The 22139-nt window shown below is 37.6% G+C and overlaps 1 protein-coding gene across 7 annotated transcripts in view; it reads left to right on the top strand.

The window, feature by feature from the left end:
- Positions 1-22139, top strand: part of ralgapa2 (Ral GTPase activating protein catalytic subunit alpha 2) — a 585975-nt gene that overhangs the window by 136447 nt on the left and 427389 nt on the right. For all 7 annotated transcript variants that reach the window (XM_043696530.1, XM_043696529.1, XM_043696527.1 and 4 more), the window contains exons 9-13: positions 2386-2585; positions 3732-3962; positions 18407-18586; positions 20564-20698; positions 21468-21616. In XM_043696530.1, the coding sequence (XP_043552465.1) occupies positions 2386-2585; positions 3732-3962; positions 18407-18586; positions 20564-20698; positions 21468-21616 (895 nt within the window). The remainder of the gene's footprint in view (positions 1-2385; positions 2586-3731; positions 3963-18406; positions 18587-20563; positions 20699-21467; positions 21617-22139) is intronic.

Below are 22139 nucleotides of genomic sequence, written 5' to 3'. Positions count from 1 at the left end.
TTGCGGTTGCAGGGGAAGGTGCCGGGCAGTGGAGGTTGGGTTGGTGGGGGGTGTGGACCTGACGAGGGAGTCGCGGAGGGAGTGGTCTTTCCGGAACGCTGATAGGGGAGGGGAGGGAAATATATCCTTGGTGGTGGGGTCTGTTTGGAGGTGGCGGAAATGATACCATGTATCTGGAGGTTGGTGGGGCAGTAGGTGAGGACCAGTGGGGTTCTGTCCTGGTGGCGGTTGGAGGGGTGGAGGTCAAGGGCGGAGGAGCAGGAAGTGAAGGAGATGCGGTGGAGAGCATCGTCAACCACGTCTGAGGGGAAATTGTGGTCTTTGAAAGAGGAGGCCATCTAGGTTGTTCGGTATTGGAAATGTTTGATAGATTGAGTCCATCATTTTTGGTGCCCACTGCAAACTCAGTTTTACCACATCATCCATTCCTTTTGCTAGCAACTTCTTGATATAAAACAGCTGGTTATCAAAAGTGGTGTCATATGTGATGCTGTGATGAGCTTCATACTGCACCTGCTTATTTCCACTGTGCAACTTCACTTGATTTGTGACCTACTATCCTTTCAAATGGGTAAAATCAATGACTGCAGGTGCTGGAAACCAGATTCTGGATTAGAGTGGTGCTGGAAAAGCACAGCAGTTCAGGTAGCATCTGAGGAGCAGGAAAATCGATGTTTTGGACTCTATCCTTGATAAACTTAAGATTATCTCTGCAGCTCCTGTGCTAATTCATTCCTATCCTATTCACCCATCACCACTTTGCTCTCTGACTAGCATTGACTACTGATTAATCAACAGGTCAATTTCAAAATGCTATTCTTTTTTTGTTTTTAAAAACTTCCATGACCTCACTATGTCTTATCACTAAAATTTCCTTAAATTCTTCAACCCTCTGAGATACCTGCACTCCTCTCATTCTGGGCAAAAGTGAGGACTGCAGATGCTGGAAACCAGCTTTTGCCCGAAACGTTGATTTTCCTGCTCCTCTGATGCTGCCTGCCCTGCTGTGCTTTTCCAGCACCACTCTGATCAAAACTCTGGTTTCCAGCATCTGCAGTCCTCACTTTTGCCAAGTTCATGAAAGCTGCCAACATAATTGTATATAGACGCAGGATGAAAGTTGTTTTGTTTTCCCAGTGTGAGCTTTTCATCCATGATTTTGGGGAATAGTGAGTCCTAGAATTCCATGTAGATTGTACTACTGTATCAGCACAAAAGTGATAGAAATTTTATTGCTGCAAAAAAGTTTAGCCAGTTAGGTATATCCATGAAAATTCCAAGGAAGATTTATCAGAAGTGAGCATGCACGTGTTAAGCTCACTCCACTCTGTTCTATTGCCACTAACAATGTCAAGTAACTTTTAAAAACAAAATCACATCAGGATCCATTATAGCAAATGGCAAAATGGTGAACTTACATAGATGTAATATTGTAAGGTTTTTATTCTCGTTTGATCATGATTGATTGAGAGAATTATATGGTGACTGATCTTGGCTCTTCACGTTTGCTGCAGGTTAAATCCTTGTTATAAATAGTGTCAGTAATTGTTCACTGGTTGTAAAACTGAAAACCTTTGTGGAAACTGTTATGGACTAGACAAAACCCCTTCAGAATATATTACAGAGCTAGTCTAGATCTTAATTTTTTCTTAGTTTACAGCTGAGTGTAAGGTGTTGTGTTTCAGATGCAATTCAATTGGTCAAATTACCAGGTTTGAAATAAAACACACTTCATACCTGCACTATAATTAATATAGAGACAAAATAAAAATAAAAGAATTAGCTCTTAATTGTAACTATTGAAATGCTTAACAAAGTTTTTATGTAAACTATTACTAATCAACTGCTCCAATATAGTAACATCTTACAAACACGCTCTCAGCAAAGACAATTTCAGTAAAATAGTTTGTCTGACATGCAATTCTAGCATCAGGAAGAGAACCCCAGTTTTTAGCTGTAATAGCGAGGAATAAGAGCTTCCTCACCCAGTTTCATGACCCCAGCAACTGCCAATGAAGACTAAAGCTACAACAAAGAAGTCCTGGTTCTGTGGGAGCTTGACCCCACCGATTCAGGCTGCTTTTATTGTTCTAACTTTAAAAAAAACCCACGGCCTTTCAAGCAGTTTACTTTATTGGCTTTGGAGCAGGCTGCTTGACACCTCTGTCTCAACCTTTCTCCATTTAAAAAAAGGGACAAAAACACCCCCTTAAAGCCATAGTATCATCACAAAACAAACATGTTTCAAATAGTGAGTTGTCTCAACAATTTGTAGAACAATATGTTGTATTAAAACTTAGAAATATCTTGTTTTGATTTTATCGTTTTAAACTTGATAAAGATGGAAGGTTCAGAAGTATGATGCTTTTTATGTATCTTAACCAGAAATTCCTCAGATGAGACCAAAGCCACTATATATCAATGTAACACGAAATAATGACAGCATTTACAGTACAAGGGACCAGTACTTGGCAGCTCGGGTGGCATTTATTAAGTGGCTTGTGACCTTCTTTCTGGAAAAGAAGTACACTGCCACAAATCAAAACACTAAGAATGGTGGAGAGATGCTACCTAAAATTATCCAGGTACGTTTGGATGGTTTGATAACTTAAGAAATATAGCAATGTTTAAGTACTTTAATTCTAGTTGTAACCATGAAACTGCTAATGCTTGGTTTCTTTGAGCACTGCACATATTGAACAAAGTGCAGTGATGTTGCTTCCACTATCCTGTAAAGACTCAGTTGGCAGACATTTAAAATTGCTCAGCCAATATCATGACCCAATCCTACAGTTTTCTGTTTTAATCTGATCTTTAGATAAGGTAATATAAATGTCTGACTGAACTTGATAGGTTTCTTCCTTAATTATCAAAGAACCAGTAATACATTTAATTTTACTTTGCTTGTTTAACCAGAAATAAAAGAATTTCTAACCCATGTTCTCCCTTGATTCGTGGCCTCTGCAGACTTTTCAGCTACTTGAAATGAGCAACTAAGTGAATGCACGTTTTGGCATACAAATTTTGCTTCAAAACTTGATATTCAAATAGTGTTTAAAATTTGATGTAAATGCAATATTTTCTTGTTTCCTAAATATATCTTTTTTTTAAACGATGAGTTATTCTGGGAAGCAATTCTTGAATTCGGATCTGCGAGATTTACAATCATCGGTGCAGGAAATTAATCTGCCAAATTTTTAAGATGGCAAAAGTTCACTATTATCAGTTAGAGCACAGCTACATAAAGAAATGCATTTTCTTTTTCTAGGAGCACCCATCTATACAAATTATATTTGTTCCCTGCCAAGCATCTCTGACAGCAAATAGTTTTGCGCTGGATTGAGAAGTTTGGCTTTGTTGGTTAATTAAATGATGAACAATACATATAGGTGGCATTCTGTAAAATGCAATTGACGTTGGCTGTTTCACCAATGATTAACTGTATTTAGCAGGAGATCATGTTCATAATCTAATGTGAAATTTCACTTATGCTTGAAAATTCCTTGGAGATTGAGCTTAATTATCTGTCGACTGCCTGAGACGGAGTTCAAAAATGCTGGACTACATCTCTGTATTACATTCAAAAATACTTGATATAAATTTAAATTGCATTGACGTTGACAGTGCCTGGGTGTGATAACAATAATTGGCAGGACAAAAATTTTCATTTGAGGCAAATAGATGCATTTCTTAAATTTCTGTTTTTTAAATATTTCTTCTTGGCTGAGCAGTCAGTGACTGCAAACCCATCAACTCAGGAGAAAGCCATTGAATCAGAAGCAAGTGGGACCTCTGAGCAGGATCGATCTCACTCCAATAGCAGCACTCTATCTGAAAGAAGACTCAGCACCTCTAGCCTCTGCAGCATTGAAGAAGAATATCAGCCAGTCTATGAGATGGTTCAGAGAGTTCTCTTTTCCTCTCAAGCTAATGTAAATTTTATCAATGAAGTGTTTCACCAGGTTAGTGCGTGATTAAAAAAAAATTCGGATCTATTGTACGCAATGCCTTCTATGCAATATACAATCTACTGAACAAAAATTATAAACTTTTACTATGATTAAAACTCTTCTCAAAGTTGTTTGCAAAGCACCAGATGTTGTGAAGGGTGATGTAGTCATGGATAACCAGAGTGCCTTAACTTTCTCAACTATGGCGTTTTTGATATATTTCAGCAGAGACATTTGATTTGATACCTTTTCTGTTACATTTTTCAATAAAGGCTACCATAGAGTCATACAGCATGGACACTGACCCTTCAGTCCAACCAGTCCATGCCAATCATAATTGGCAGTGGAAGTGCAGGTTCGGATTAGAACAAGTCAGCATGGATTTAGTAGGGGGAGGTCATGCCTGACAAACCTTTTGGAATTCTTTGTTACCTCTGTTTGAAGAGGTAACAAGTAGGTTAGACCAGGGAAATCCAGTGGATGTTATCTATCTAGATTTCGAAAAGGCCTTTGATAAGGTCCCTCATGGGAGGCTGCTGAGTAAGGTGAGAGCCCATGGTGTTTGCAATGAGGTACTGGCATGGATTGGGGATTGGCTGTCTGACAGAAGGCAGAGAGTTGGGATAAAAGGTTCTTTTTCGGAATGTAGGCTGGTGACAAGTGGTGTCCCACAGGGTTTAATGTTGGAGCCGCAGCTGTTCACTTTATATATTAATGATCTGGATGAAGGGACTGGGGGCATTCTGGCGAAGTTCGCCAATGATACAAAGTTAGGTGGATAGGCAGGTTGTACTGAGGAGGTCGGGACGCTGCAGAAAGATTTAGACAGTTTAGGAGAGTCGTCCAGGAAATGGCTGATGAAATTCAGCGTGAGCAAGTGCGAGGTCTTGCTCTTTGAAACGAAGAATACAGGCATGGGCTATTTTCTAAACAGTGAAAAAATTCATAAAGCCAAAGTACAAAGGGATCTGGGAGTGCTAATCCAGGATTCTCTAAAGGTTGACTTACAGGTTGAGTCTGTGATTAAGAAAGCAAATGTAATGTTGTCATTTATCTCAAGAGGATTGGAATATAAAAGCTGCGACGTGCTTCTGAGAATTTATAAAGCTCTAGTTAGGCCCCATTTAGAATACTGTGTCAAATTTTCGGTCCCACACCTCAGGAAGGACATACTGGCACTGGAGCGTGTCCAGCAGAGATTCACGCAGATGAGCCCTGGAATGGTAGGCCTAACAAACGGTGAATGGCTGAGGATCCTGGAATTGTATTCAGAGAGTTTAGAAGATTGAGAGGAGATCTAATAGAAACTTACAAGATAATATATGGCTTAGAAAGGGTGGAGCTGGGAATTTGTTTCCGTAAGGTGGAGAGACTAGGACACGTGGGCACATCCTTAGAATTAGAGGGGGGTCAATTTAGAACAGAAATAAGGAGACATTTCTTCAGCCAGAGAGTGGTGGGCCTATGGAATTCATTACCACGGAGCGCATTGGAGGCTGGGATATCAAATGTCTTCAAGGCAGAGACTGATAATTCCTTGTGAGATGAAGAATTTAAGAGCTATGGGAAGAGTGCGGGTAAGTGGAATTGAAATGCCCATCAGCCATGATGAAATGGTGGAGTGTACTCGATGGGTCAAATGGCCTTACATCCACTCCTATGTCTTCTGGTTTTATAATCCCAAACTAAACTAGTCCCACCTGCCTGCACTTGGCCCATATCCCTCCTGACATTTCTTATTCGTGTACTTATCCAAATGTATTTTAAACATTGTAACTGTGCCTGCATCCACTACTTCCTCCAGCTGTTCATTCCACACTCAGACCACTTGTTTTTTTAAAAAAAGTTGCCCCTCATGGCTTTTTAAAATCTTTCTCCTCTCACCTTACAAAATATGCCCCGATCTTGAAATTTCCCAACCTTGAGAAAAAGACACCTGCCATTCACCTTATCTGTACTCATGATTTTATAAACCTCCAGAAGGTCAACCCAACCTCCTACACTTCATTGGAGAAAAAAAGTCCCAGCCTGTCCTTATCACTCAAACCCTCTATTTCTGGCCACATATGGGTAAATCTTTTCTGAACCCTCTCCAGCTTAATAATTTCCTTCCTATAACAGGATGACCAGGACTGGATACAGAGTGGACTCACCAAAATGCGGTACAACTTCAGCATGACTTTCCAACTCCTTTACTCAAAGGGCTGAGCAATGAAGGCAAATGTGCTAAGCGTCTTCTTAACCACTGTGTCTTTTTGTGACTCAAACTTCAAAGAATTATGAGTCACAATAATTTTTTTGATTTACTGAACCCCTAGGTGTCTCTGTCCACAACACCATCCAGGGCCCTACCATTATTTTTAAAAGACCTGTCATTGTTCTCACATTTATCCGAATTAAATTCCATCTGCCACTCCTCAGCCCATTGACTCAATTGATCAAGATCGCTTTGTAATCTTAGATAACCTCAGCTGACTGTGCACCTTACCACTTTTGGTGTCATCTGCAAACTTACTAACAATGCCTTCTATATTCTCATCTAAATCATTTATATAAATAACAGAGGTGGATTCAGCACTGGGGTTAAAATAGATTGTGGAGAAAGTGAGGTCTGCAGATGCTGGAGATCAGAGCTGAAAATGTGTTGCTGGAAAAGCGCAGCAGGTCAGGCAGCATCCAGGGAACAGGAGAATCGACGTTTCGGGCATAAGCCCTTCTTCAATCATTGTGACAACTGATTGCACTTAATTCTTGACATACCGAAATTAGTTAACTTGATGCATTGATTGTATAGAAAATATTTTTAAAGTCATGACATACTGCCATGCACCTATACTTTCTTTTCTTGAAGAGCTATGCAGTTTTGTTTTGACATTGAAGTGAACTCTTTTATACAGCCATGAAAGCTAACAACAAAATGAACCTGTAAGGGATTGATATCCAATTTTTGCCATTTCCTTTATATATAATGTCATATCATTAATAATTTAACTCCATAAAATGAATGAACACCTTCACTTAAAAGTTGTTTCGTATAAAAAAAAATGCTTATTAAGTATTCTTTTAATGAATCCTTATGTGTGAATAATGAAAACTTAGGTTGTGAATGGTACTTTACATCTTCTTTTCTAAGGGTGTGACAAAGTACTTCCCAGCCGACGATGGATTTAATGAAGCGTAATTACTTTTGCAACGTAGGAAGCACATAGCACCCAATTTAGAGTAAGGTTTGATAAGCTGCAAAAATGTCATTTTGTAATTATGGAGACCCAGTATTCCGGGGATCGCGTATTCGAGGGGCCTACACAACTGGAAGCATCAGTTCAAATGTCTAAAGATATCTTAGAATTTTGAGGTTGGAGGAGGTTACAGAAGTAGGCAGGGTGAGGGCATGGAGAAAATGGATTGGAATTTTCAAATAAAGAGGATAGTTGACTGGGAGCCAATGGAGCAAGCACTGGAATGGTAGAGGGATGGGACTTGCTGCAAGCTGAGATGTGGGCTGTTGCGATTTGGATGACTTCAGTTTGCAGAAGATAGAATATGAGAGATCAGGCAGTAGTGTGTGGAATAGGATAATCTGAACGTAATGAAAACCCGAATGCAACTTTTCAACAGTAGATGAGTTGAGGCAGGGAAGAAGTTGGAGTGTTAAGGATGTGAAAATAAATGGTCTAGTGATAACACTAGTCAGAGCTTGGAACCTTATGTCTGGATTAAGTGTGACACCAAGGTTGCAAGCAAACTGGCTCAACTTCAGACTGCTGCTTGGGAAAAGGTTGGAATCTGTTGCAAGGAAATGCAGTTTGAAAAACAGTGCTTTTAGACTTTCAGAGATTTAAACAAAAGTATTACATTCAGATTTAAATGCCTTCAATTGCATTGAATTGTTTCATAAATACTGTGTGTTATAACAGATTATAGGCAGATCTGGAAGTTTATAAACTGAGCTCCACTGCTATACTCGAGCAGTTTGGAAAAACAAATTGAATTGATTAGTAACAAAGATTTCATTAGGTACAGAACAACCTCGATTATCTGACCGAGATGGGTGGGAGGATTTTGTTCGGATAACTGATAACGTTTTTACGGGACCTTGAGATCTTGTTCGGATAATCCGAAATTCGGATAATTGACGTTCGGATAATGGAGGTTGTTCTGTATTTGCCAAGATGTTTATTTGGAGTTTGTTATGGAAAGAAGAGCATGAATTGGATTTAAATTGTAAAGGGAGAACATGAAGGTTTGTAGAAATTATTCAGATGTAACCAAAATAGTGTCAACCTCACGTGAACATCAGTCAAAATGACGATTAGTCTGATAAGATTGCATATGTATGGAAGCTTAATTGCTTGTGGATAAAAGCTTGGTTTGTATTTTGTGTTCGAGAGATTTAGATGCTGTGAAATAGAAAATTCTCTGTCAGTGTCTATATCAAACAATTTTGGATCATCAACTGGAGTAAATGCAAGTTGAAACATCATCTCAATTCTTAGAAAGTAACCCTTTACAAAAGCCTAACCTCTCCATTTCTGGCTACATTCTTGCAAGATAATATTTATTTCTCATCCATCTTTGCCCAGTGGTCATATAAAGATGGGATGTTGTGTGGTACTGGAATCAAATTAGACCATAATATTTTTTGGAGGTTTGGAGTGACATGTTCCCATTGCAAGTGGCTTGATAAACCGGTGGATTTTTTAGAACAATTATATATGGTTCATCGTCATTTTTCTTTCTACTGGTACTCGTTCACAAATTGAGTTTTTTTTTGTGTTCAATATGTTTTCTGATTTGAAATCGTGACCTTGCTAGTCCAGTATCTTAACCACTAGCCATACTTGCCGTAAACAAATTATTTTACAAATATATCTTGCTCAAAGTGCATTGTAAATAAAATATTCATTATGTTTTGAAGATTCAGTTCCGAATACTGATTGAATTCAATCAGCGTAATAAATTATGCAGACTTCTGCATAAACGTGATAAATAATGAAAGAGTTTTTTTTCATGTGTCTTTAATTCAATGCAGTTAGAGCCGAAATGAGTTCATTTATTTATTTCAATGTTATTTTTATCAAATTGTTTGCTTTAATCTTTGGATATAGAACATTATTCTTTATGACCATAGAACTACTAGTTTGTGAATAACGTTATGCTTGCAGGCCAAAATCGTATAGAGTAAATAAAATTATTCAAGATTCATTTGCTTTGTCATAGGATACTGATTTTATTTTGATTTGACATTCTTTTCTAAAAGAAGAATAACTTAGCACAGAGAGGATGTTCAATTTGTAATTCGTAAGGTAAAAATAATATTTGAGAAGCTTCAAAAATCTCATTTTTTGGTAGCAACTACTCTGTTTGTATGGATCGTTGTGTGTTATGGTTTTCAGTAAATGCTTTTGCAGGTTGAAGCCCATGAGAAATTAAAATACTCCAAGTTTGAGTTTCAAGACTGTCTTACACTTAGACTTACTTGTCCTTTGTTCAGTTAGTTTATTAATTTCCAGTCTGAGAGAGCGCGTTGCAGTTAAATAAATAATTATCTCTTTGGGTGAGATGATTGACATAATCACATTTGTGTAATCTTCTATAAATATTTAAGTTAGGTGATATAATAACTGAATTTGGAAAGATTAGAAGAATTGAACTGTTGTAAAATGGACATATCAGATTCCCTACAACAAAAACAGAAGTTGTTGGAAAAGCTCAGCAGGTCTGGCAGCATCTGTGAAGAATAATCAAAGTTAACATTTCGGGTCCGGAGACCCGTCCTCAGAACTGGAGGAAATTCAAAGGAAAGGTCACTGGACCCGAAACGTTAACTTTGATTTCTGTTTTCTGCCAGATCTGCTGAGCTTTTCTGGCAACTTCTGTTTTTGTTTGTGGTTTACAGCATCCGCAGTTCTTTTGGTTTTTATTCAGATTCCCTGCACCCTGATATTTACTGAAGTAACACTGTTGGGTAGATGTATACAAAAGAACACAGGATGATAGTCTTTTCTCAGAGCAAACTCTATAGGCATGATAAGTAATATGTAATGTTTTGTAAAGTACTATGTTGACATCCCTGAAATGGAGTAGATAATTCTTGTGAAGCTTTGTATTCAGCATGGTTTTGAATTGTGCTGACTGCAGAAGCAAGCACTGGGTTTTTCTGCAACCCAGTGAATAGGATGATAATATTTTATGCCACTCAAGGGCATTTCCATATTCCTACAACTTTGTCAAGCAGCTTTGCTTGTTAGGACTGCTTCAACCCTTTTCGCACTGGAAACATTATATTGACCTATTCAGTTCTGTCTAAACGTCATAATTGTGGAGTTGTTACCAATGCAAGGAAAGTAATCATGTTGAGAGTGGTTTCTTCAATTTAAAAAAAGATACTTTTTAGGTATCCAGTAAGTCAGAATTCTCTTTAGCACAGCCTTAAAGCACATTCAATCATGGAATTTCCAAAGAACTGTCAGGCAGCGATACCAGTGATTAAAACCGTTGAGTGAAATGATGAAGAAGAGAAGCTTAATTGTGTTCAGCGTACTTCTATTAAGAACTTATTTTACTGTGATGACGTGCACCTGTTTGTAATGATCTGATGTTTGTATTTCAGGGGAAGTCATACATACGATAGAGGTCTTATAGTGCAGAAGGTAGTCTCCCTTTGCAAGAAGTTCTAGCTTTGAATCCGATTATGGGATTTGATGGCCATGGAAGATGCATTCATTACATGATCAAACAGGTTACCCACTGCAAATTGTTCATTTATGCCTATGGGAAATTCTCTTGGTCATGCAATGCTGATGGAAAGTGCAACCTTTCAAGCCAAAGCCTTTGTTGACAGGCTAGTGATTTGTTCCAGGAAAAACTATATTGAAATAAAGAGAACCGAATGCTTGATTTGCTTCGTGCTTCAGTAGATGTGAGAATCAATTTCTAAGTTATGTACTTAGTGCTACTTCCTAGGTAAGGTGCAAGTAGCTAAAATAGTATGCATCAAGAATTTTGAAATGTTAAGGACCAATGCTGAAACATTGCAGTGAGTATAGTGATTTTTTTCAGTCTTAGACCAAGATTGAGAGTTCTCCAAGTTAGGTAAATTCTTCCAAATCCATTTTTACTGACCAGATAGGGGGCTGGTCTGATTGAAATATTATAACACTATCCCTTTCATTAGATTTCCTGAGACATGACATGAATCATTCACCTGGAACATCTCTTGGCAGAATTATTAAAATAGATCACTTGTGATGAACGAAATGAGAATTTTCCAGAGTTAAACAGTCATTAGTAAGTTTGCAAGTGATACCAAAATTAGTGGTGTCATAGATGGTGAAGAAGGTTATCTCAGAGTACAATGGGATCTTGGTCAGATGGCCCAAGGGGTAACAGATGGAATTTAATTTAGGTAAATATGAGGTGTTGCATTTTGGTAAGGCAAATTAGAGCAGGACATAAATTTAATGGTAGGGTCCTGGGGAATGTTGCTGAACAAAGAGACCTTGGGGTTCACAGCTCCTTGAAGGTGGAGTCAAAGGGGTAACAGATGGAATTTAATTTAGGTAAATATGAGGTGTTGCAAATTAGAGCAGGACGTAAATTTAATGGTAGGGTCCTGGGGAATGTTGCTGAACAAAGAGACCTTGGGGTTCACAGCTCCTTGAAGGTGGAGTCACAGGTCGACAGGGTAGTGAAAACGGTCTTTGGTACACTTGCCTTTATTGGCCAGTGCATTGAGTAGAGGAGTTGGAATGTCACGTTGTGGATGTACAAGACATTGGTTTGACCATTTTTGGAATACTGCAACCCCCTCTGTAGGAAGAATGTTGTTAAACTTGAAAGGGTGCAGAAAAGATTTCCATGGATGTGGTCGTGGTTGGAAGATTACAGGGAGAGGATGAATAGGCTGGGGCTATTTTCCCTGGAGTGTTGGAGGTTAAGAAGTGACCTTATAGAGGGGCATAGATAGGGTGAATTTCCCCAGGGTAGGTGAGTCCAAATCTAGAGGGTGTAGGTTTAAGGTGAGAGGGGAACAAATCAAAAGGGACCTAAGGAGCAACTTTTTCATGCAGAGGGTGGTGCATTTATGCCAGCAGAAGTGGTGGAGGCTGTTACAATTAGAACATTTAAAATGCATCTGGATGGGCACATGATTAGGAATGGTTTAGAGGGATATGAGCCAAATGCTGCCAAATGGGACTAGGTTAATTTAGTATATCTGATTGGCATGGACAAGTTAGACTGAAGGGTCTGTTTCCATGCTGTATAACTCTATGACTGTAAGTACCAGCCACAAAGTTTCTTTGCAATTACAAAACCCGTCCTATTTTTCCAGAGTATTTGGATATTGCATACTTTGTGAGGTGCAGGTTTATATTTTAATAGTCTACTCAAACTACTAGAATTTTACAATTACACAAGATCACTGTATCTGTGCATTTAGATTAGAATAGATTAGATTCCCTACAGTGTGGAAACAGGCCCTTCGTCCCAACAAGTCCACACAGACCCTCTGAAGAGCAACCCACCCAGACCCATTCCACTATATTCACCCCTGACTAATGCATCTAACACTACAGGCAATTTAGCGTGGCCAGTTCATCTAACCTGCACATCTTTGGACTGTGGGAGGAAACCAGAGCACCCTGAGGAAACCCACGCAGACATGGGGAGAACGTGCAAACTGCACGCAGACAGTTGCCCGAGATGGAAATTGAACCCAGGTCTCTGGTGCTGTGAGGCAGCAGTGCTAACCACTGAGCCACCGTGCCACCCATAAATAAGTTTAAAAAAAATGGAACTCTATTATAGGGCATCTACTTTTTGATCATTCTGTTCAAAGTATTTTGTCCAGGTGAACCTGAAATGTAAAAGTAAAGCACTGCAGATGCAGGAAATCTGATATGGAACAAAAATGCTGGAGACATTTTGGTTTGGCAGAATAAGTAGAAGGAAAAACCAGTTTAATGTTTTGAGTCAAAAATGACCAGTTCAGAACTGAAGTTAGAAATGTGACAAGTTAATTGCAGCTGTAAAAAGGAAGAGGAGGGAAGAAACAAAAGGGCAAGTCTCTGAGAGGACGGAAGGGACTAAATTACAAAGATATGATGGAAAAAAACCAATGTGGTAATGGTTGCAGTACAGGGCAGGCTAATGCACAGCTCATTTGAAAGCAAAATTATGAATAAAACGTTTAAAAGCAGCACTTAGCTAAAAAAACACAAAATAGGATACAGGAAATTGTTGAACTCACTGACTCCAATGCCTAATTGAAAGGTGGCTTGGATGTTCTTGAGCTTGCATTGAACTTTGAAAACTGCAGCAAGTCGAGGACAGAAATGTCAGTGAGAAAGCAAGGCAATTAACTTGAAATGTGGAGTTATGCTTCTAAACTGAGTGGAAGTGTTCTGTAAATATTCCTTGAATCTGTAACAAAGCAATTGCAGAGAAGCAGTTAATGTTTCAAGACAAGTGACCCTAGAATGGTAAGCTCTATTTTCTCTCCACAGATGGTGCCAAACCTGCTGATTTTCTCCAGCAATTTCTGTTTTTTTCTTTGTTGCAGATCTCCAGCATCTGCAATTCTTTGTTTTATCATTAATTTAATCCATGTTTGGTCTCCCCATTGTAGATGAGACTGCATAGTGAGAAACAAGTGCGGTGTACTGACTTGAAATAAGTGCAAGTAAACTGCTGGTTCACTAAAAGGTACATTTGGGGCCTTGAACAGTTGGGAGTAGTGAAAAAGCTGCTGTTACATCTTCTATGATTACATGGAACGATGATGAGTGTTGATGAAGATTGTAGGACAGTGTCTCGTGCTGAGGACGGTCTCTTCAGAATGCTGATTGTGGTTGGTTTGGTTGTGGCATCTCCCTGGAGGATATATAAACAGCACAGGTTGATATTTGGCTGGTGGGATGAAAAGGAATGACAAGTGGAACTCTTGCAGTTCTGGGAGTAGGGAAAGGGGTGAAAGTGAAAATGTGGGAAATGGCTGAAATATGAAAATTTGCTACAATCATTAATATTCATGAAGAAATGAAAACATTCTAGAGATTTCCAAGATTCAACATGAAGTGTGTGCAACTTGTAGAATCATGAGGACTTGTTTTAAATGAAGGTACGACACCCTCTAGTGGACCAATCATGCTAGTACTGTGCTTGGATACAGTATTTAGAAAATGCTTAAACATTTTAGTTCATTTGGCCCATTTTGTCAGCATCGACTCTCCAAATGAGCTTTGTAACTTAGTGCCATTCTCCTGCCTTTCTTTTTCCATGTCCTTGTATCTTATTTATTTGTATAATAATTTTCTAATACCCTATTAAATGCCTCAATTGAAAAATATAACTTGATTCAGACTGAACAATCTTAAAGAACTTGCAAAAACATTATCTCCTCATGCAACTATATCCCTTTGACCTTCTTGAATTCAGCAAATGCTAGTTTTCTCTAGTGACTTTTACATGAAACCCTACTCTTGATATGAACATACAAACTAGAAGTAAGAATAATCCATTTGGTCCTTTGAACCTACTTTGCCATTCATTAAGATGGCTTATCTGTCTGTGTTTTGAATGCTGCATTTCCATCTATCCCTGATAACCACTGCCTGACAGGAATCCACCTCTGTCTTAAAAATACCTCATGGTCTGCCTCTACCACCTTTTGAGGCAGAGCATTCCAATGTGTCCAACAAGCTGAGAAAGAAAATCTCCTCATCCCTGATCTGAAACAGGGACCCCAAATTTTAAAACAATATCCCTGTTTCCAGACAAACCCACAAAATGAGGATCTTTGGCCTTTTCACACTCAATATATCAAACTTATTCAGGATCTTAAACACACATCAAGTCACCCCTCTCTGTTGAAATTGCCTAGCCTGTACACCCTAAGTCAACCTATGTGTTAGTGATATCAATTTAGTCAACCCCCTTCATTGAATTTATATCCTTCCTTAAATATCCCTCGTATAGTAAAGGATAACGTGCCATTAGGCCTCTTCGATAACATGCTGTATCTGCACATTAACTTGCTGTGACTCATGAACTAGAAAGAGAACACTTCCATTTCTCTGCATCACTGAATTGTGTTACAGCACAGGGTAAACTTTCCTGCTTAATTTAAAACCAACACCATAGAAAAGATTTATCCCACGCAGTAATTGTAAAAATTTGAGTGGCCAAGAATTATTTAAAGTAAAAATTAACAACTTTATTTCTTAAAATATAACAGAGAATAATTAACTAACAACTATTTACAACTCCTTTCTGTAACCTATCTTTACCTCTCCTTCCGTAATACCAGTCCGATAAAACCCCCCAATTAAGAATTACAGAAAAATTCAAATTTTAAAACCAACCAGTGGTCAAATCTTCTCTTTATCTTTGTTGGTAGATTGGCTCTCCAGGTCAGAGTTGAGGTTTTTCTCTCTGCAAACTCTGGACAGGTACCTCTGAGATTTCTGACTAGCAGTCTACAGCTCTTGGTCTGGTGGCAGTTCTCCTCCTAACTGTTCAATTTTCCCTGGTCTTATACCCCAAAGCATCAGATTGTCATTGGCTTTTAAGATTGTCAACATACTCAATTCAAACTTGATTGGAATTTGGGTTTTTTTGGGGTATAATTTAAACTGATTGGCCTAATTTGAATCTGTTTTGTGATTTTCAGTCAACCAGCTACTGGGGTATCCCAGTAGCTGGAGCACGTTAGTGTGTCTTATTAAGAACACTCGATGCTGTCACTGCTAGTTTTTACTCTCTTAAAGGTATATTACAACCACATCTTCATAGCAATTGAGTTGTTCGCCATTTAACTAATACTTTTTTTTATTCTTTCTGGTAAAATGAAAAGCTTCACATTTTCACACATATACTCCATCTACCAGATCTTTGCCTGCTGACTCAACCCACCTATACTTGCCCGCAACTTCCTTATGTCTTCTTCACAGTGTACCTTCTTGCTTGTTTTAATGTCATCTAGAAATTTTGCTGCCATGCCTTGACTTCACTCACCTAAGTCATTGATGTAAATTGTAAAAAAAAAATTGAGACCCCAGTACAGAGCCCTCAGGACTGATTTCATCCTGCCAATCTAAAACTCATTTTTCCATATTCTGATTTCTGTCAGTTAGCCAGTCTTCTATCCATGGTAACCTGTTGCATTCCCTAAACACAATGAGCTTTTACTTTCCAAAATAACATTTGTGGCATTTTATCAAATGCCTTCTAGAAATCCAAGTATAATATGTTCACAGGCTGTTCTTTATCCTGCATGTTACTCCTTCAAGAACTCGAATAATTTGATTAAGCATGACTTCCCTTTGACAAAATCGTGCAGAGTCTTCCCAATTACATTGAGTTTTTTTGAAGTGTGATTGATTCCATCACATCTCCCATGGGAGACATCAAGCTAACAGACCTTTTGTTCACTGTTTTCTGCCTCCCTCACTACTTCAATCAATTAAAATATTGCTCATTTGCAATATATTGGAACCTTGCCTGGATATAGGGGTTTTTGGATAATTAACTTCACTAACAATCTCTTTTGTTCCCTAGAATGAAGTTCATCTGGACCTGGAGACTTGTCAGTTTACAGCTCCATCAATTTGCTTTGTACTACTTCCTTCCTGATAGTTTCATTAAGTTCCTCTCTCTCTTCTAACCTCTAATTTATAGATATTACTGGAATTTTTTTTGTACCTTCTATAGTGAAGACAGCAACAAAATTAGTTTCACTTACCGTTTCCTTCTTTACTAAAAAGTCACTGTTCTCACTTTCTAGAGGCCAGTGCTTGCTTTACTTCTCTTCTACTTAATTACCTGCAGAAACCGTTAGTATCTGTTTTGACATTCCTAGTTTGCTTTGCCCTATAGTCTAATTTCTTCCTCCTGATTAACCTTTTGGTCATTCTATCATTCTTCAAATTCTGACCAGTCATCTGAACTGCCACTCATCTTTGTGCAGTTATATGCTTTTCTCTTAAGTTTAATTCTCTACCAAACTTCCTTAACTAGTCATAGATGGTGGATCCTCTGTTTAGAATTTTTCTTCAGAGCAGGAATATGTTTATTCTGAGTACTCTGAAATATTCCGTTAAATGTCTGTCACTGTGTCTCTATTGATCTATCCCCTGAACAAGTGTGCCAGTTCACTACTTCTAACTCTGCTTTCAAGCTTATGTAGTTGGCCAATGGAATCTACTTAGATTCTGCTTATTCCTGAGCGGGGTTTTAAGTTTGACTCCAGTAGGTTTGAATTAGAGCTTTCCAGATCCTGGCTCAGAAGTAAATTCATCCCCCCTTTAAAGTGCGAATGTTTAATGGCTTTTTAGGAAGCGCTATTCTTTTCTCAAAGTCCTCGACAGTAAGTGACCAGACAGTTAAAATTAATGACAACATTTCAACCAGATATTTTCCTGAACTTTGAAAGCTTATTGTTCAATCTGTCAAAATGTTTGGCAATTAATATACTGGTGTGTTAGCGAGTTTTGAGAAGATTTGTAGCTCAGGTTGATGTTCTGGATGTAAGTTTGCTCGCTCACCTGGAAGGTTCATTTTCAGACATTTCATCACCATACTAGATAACATCATCAGTGAGCCTCCGGTGAAGCACTGGTGTTAGTGACCCACTTTCTATTTATGTGTTTAGGTTTCCTTAGGTTGATGGCGTCATTTCCCAGGGTAATGTCATTTCCTGTTTTTTAGAATAACATCACCACAGGAAATGACACTACTGAAGGTTTGCCTGGATTGAGGTTTGTTTCAATTTTCCAATTTATATTACAAGCGTAGATAGACTTTGTTCCATCAGGCATTTCAATGATCTAGTGCTCAGAGAGAAGGAATGTCGAACTGAAGCCACTTTAATCAGGTAGGCCTATTCATTTTGAGTTGCCTTCAATAGGTGTCCTTCCAAACTGAGATGTCTGAAAACCAGTTTAGAATGTCAGAATGTGCTGAAGTGTCTGATTACTATAACAGTCTCAATACCATAAATTGGTAATGGCTTAGGCAGGCAGATTTGTTTCTATAAAACAGTCAGTATTAAAAAAAAGCTGTATGTGTAATTCTTTGCCAAATTTCACTTTCGCTACTTCCATCGGAATTGAGGCAAATTTGATGAGTTGAATCGTTACCAATAACGACTGTCATAGCAAAATGATACTATATAAAAAGTACTGCTTAAATGAGTGATCCATCATCACCACATGTCACTTAGCTTGCATTACTCCTCCCATTTCTTCTTACATTTTGAATTAGTTTGAAGAAACTCCCGTTGTTAAGAACAATTGTTTTACAAAATGTTATTTTAATTTGTCAATTAATAAATGATTGGAAGGATTTTAGTAAGCCAGTCAATTGGAGGTGCTTCCTATCATTTATTTGATGATTTATTTTGTTTGATGTGATTATTAATAGAACTTGTGTATCTAATTGGTATATCTTTTTAGGGTTTTCTTCTACCATCTTGCGAAGCATCAGCAATAAAAAAAGTGGTAAAGGTTTATCGCAAATGGATCTTGCACGAAAACAAACCTCCATTTATGGCTGAGCCAGAAAAGTCAGAAACAGATGATGATGTTGTCGACCATACAGAGCATCTTTCTGTATTGCTGACTGATAGTAAAGAGGTAAATAAGAATTTTCAAATGTATCTTGGAGCAATTTACCATTTTGCTATTTTTCATACCATTTATGATTTTTTGGTTGATGTAAAGCAAAAATGCAAAGCTGTTGATTTCTTGGCCCATCTGTATTAGTTAAGCCTCTTTTCTCTAGGATTTGCATTTTAATCCAAACATTAGGCGATGGAGTGAAAGTTAATGCAGAACAGCCAGGAGATTTACAGTTGAGTCAGAATGATTGATTCAATAAATGCAGCATGGATGTGCTACTGAGAGGAGGCTGAAGGCATTCTTGTGTCAGGAACATATTCTACAGTTTGTTTGTGCTTCATAGTACCTGATGCTAAAGTGGCTTTTTGCAGCGAAAAAGTGCTTCTATGTCTTGGAAATACTCTGATACCTTTCTCCCCTCAAAAAAGAAATCAAGGAAACAGTCCCAAACTTGGCAGTTCAAAGTGGAGATTTTTATAAGAGTGAGATGGAACAATACCAAATGTAAAGAATCTGTTTTTGCAGAGAATCCATGCATGCATTACTGAACGAATGCTGCACTATTTGAAATGGTGCCCTTTGAGGCCCTGTCTAAGCTTTTAGAAAGGTGCAAATGATTCTATGGCTACCATTTAGAAGAAGAGCAAAGAGGTTATCCTGATGGTCTGGCCGATAAATATCCCTCAGTCAACATCACAAAAACAGATTATTTGCTCATTTGTGCATTTCTGTTTGTGGAAACTTGTTACAAATCTGCTGCTGCATTTGATACTTTAAAACAGGCACTATATGCAAATGCATGTTGATTCTTCCTCTTATTCTTTATATTCCTGAGAACTATGGTGAATTGTGCATTCAGAATACCATTTGATTCAATAGTATAGAAATTTATTTCACTTGATTAAGTTTGTATGCCATCATTTAACGTATTAGGTTAATATTTCCTAAAATAACACAATTTCTTTTGTAAGGCCATCTTGTATGTACTCCAATTTAATTGTACCCAAATTCTTGTTTAAGAAATAAGGAAACTTGCAGTGCAGTTGTCATGTGAAATCATCTATGGTTTTAAAACAGGTATATGGCTATTAATGTAGAAGTCACCCAGGTGGCAAAACTGGATTTCTAAAACTGATATCAATTCAGGATTATATTTTCAAATTTGTCAGTTTGAATATATATTAATCATGATAAATTGTTCAGGGCATTAATGGAAGGAGGTAAATTTTTCATTTATTTGTGGATGTATTCCCAGATGTGACTTACTGCTGTGAGAACACAGATTCAAGTCTGATGGCAGCTCGTGGAATTTACACAAAAGTAATACAAATTTGGAATTTAAAAATCTAGTTTCAGTAATAGTGGCCATGATACCATCATTGCTGTAAACACCCACAGTAATGTGGTTAACTCTCAAGTACGCTCTGAAATGGTCCAACAAACCTTTTTGATGGGAATATGAATGGACAACAATGATGCCCAGATCCTGCGGCTTGATAGGATAAAGTTTACATTCTTCAGCTAACATTTATGTTAATATATCTTGAGGGATTCTGTCTGTGAACATTATTTTTGTGCTTTGAGTTTTACCCTCTTTCTGTATTTTTTTTTGTCAGGTGTGCCCTATATGCCTAGTGCTTGCATCTTGTAAGAGCTATAAACAGTAGATACTCAGTAAATGCATTTGAACAAGAAAGGCCTGAGACCTTATTATTCAACACTGAAATCTGACCACGATATGGTGTTCTAGGCAAATCTCCAGACTTCATGCATTATGGGAACTGTATGGATTTATTCAATTGTAATTTATCTAAATAAATTTGCTGTTCATTGGATGGTACAGTGATAAGTGGCGATTTATAGAATGATTGACATTTTGACTGTTTTAGTGTTGGTAGATTAATTACAAAATTGAAAATGAAGTTTGCTATCTTCAGAGGTTTGCACATCTTAAAATAAATATAACATAAAATCTCTTTTTCTGCTTTTAAGACCATTCAGCAGTCAAGGCATCGGCGTACGTCTAGCTGGGGAAGAACATACTCTTTTACAAATGCCATCAATCGGGGCTGTGTTTTTGAAGAGGAAAATGCAAATATTCAGGCTGGTGTTCAATCAACGTTGCAGGTGAGTGTCAGTTAAGTTCTTGTATGAGCAGATTCTTTTCAGGGTGACACTTAATAATTTTGTTCCCCTTTCATTATATGTGGTCTGCTTCTGGATCTATGTTAATGTTTTATTTTTGCAACTGATTGCTGACAGCAATAATATGAAAACGATTCTTTTTCAATAATGTCGCCTGCCAAAAATGAAATGTATGGCTTTTGTTTATTTTCAATGATATATCCACAATTGTAGTATTGCTGTGATTTATTTCATTATAAATATCAAGAAGCTCTTATTAAGAAGCTTTACAATGCTCAGTGAGTTGCTTTCATATGATGTGCAGAATGCTTTGCTGAAAGCCACAACCACTTGGGCAATTCTTGTACTGCAGGAAATATGCTCATTCTTGCACTATGGCTTTGTTGAAACTGTTCATTGCTTTAATCTTCCAGTCCTGATAAGATCTTATGAACCTTAAGGAGTTACTTAAAAAGAATAATACTGTTTGGCCTCCTGAATATTTCAATTATTTTATATTTTTATTTCACATTTATAGTACTTTTGTGTTGTGAAATATTCAAGGAGCAAGATTTATAAAAGTTGTATAAAGTTATGAAAGATTTTGAGGCAGTGCAATTGATATTTTTCTTTAATGCACTTTGAAGTGAATCAATGCATAGTGCAATCACAACTTTTCAGAACAATTCTAAACAGAAATCAATTGTTCCTATCGAGAGGAGTCATACTTGAAGTACATTTTGATAGGAATATTTGCATCTTTTTTTAAAAGGTATTTTTGACCAATTCTGCAAATGTATTCTTGTTGGAACCTTGCAATGATGTTTCAAAGATCCTCGAAGAACAGATTGATGTCTGCAAGGCAGTATTAAGTATCTACAGGCACATGATCATGGAATTAAACATGAGCAAGAAAACATGGTGAGTTTGGCTGTCAGGCACTGTGTCTATATTTTTCTGATGTGTATGTTTTTTTTGAAAGAGTAAATCTGTGGACATTTGCCTCAGATGTATAGTAGGACATTTTGGTGTAATTTTACTTTGCTACTGTTGATTTCTATTATATGCTTTAGGCCAAAATAAATATTTTAACCTTAAACTGATTCTATTTGATATGAAGTTTGGAGATTTTCTTTAGCTTAGGAATGATTCTTTTTTTCTGACTCCCCGGATCCAGCATTAATTTAATGGTGTTGTTAACCTGGTCGTCCAAACCATGTTTAAGTACAATTGCCCTGCCACACTTAAGATGTAACAAATATCAATCTAATGTAAATTTTCTGGCACAACTTATGCATTACAATGTTGGGATATTTCCAAGAATAGAAGTCCCGTGTTCTACTGCTAAGGTTTCCAAACTGTTTCATCTTATTCCCTGAAATTTATTGCTGTTCTAGCAGCTAGTTTCGTAAACTGATTACTTTGCACAGGACTTTAATGAGAC

The sequence above is a fragment of the Chiloscyllium plagiosum genome, chromosome 9 (assembly GCF_004010195.1).
Source record: "Chiloscyllium plagiosum isolate BGI_BamShark_2017 chromosome 9, ASM401019v2, whole genome shotgun sequence".
Classification (NCBI taxonomy): Eukaryota; Metazoa; Chordata; class Chondrichthyes; order Orectolobiformes; family Hemiscylliidae; genus Chiloscyllium; species Chiloscyllium plagiosum.
Note: the sequence above shows the minus strand (reverse complement) of the source record. Positions and strands in the feature narration are given on the sequence as shown.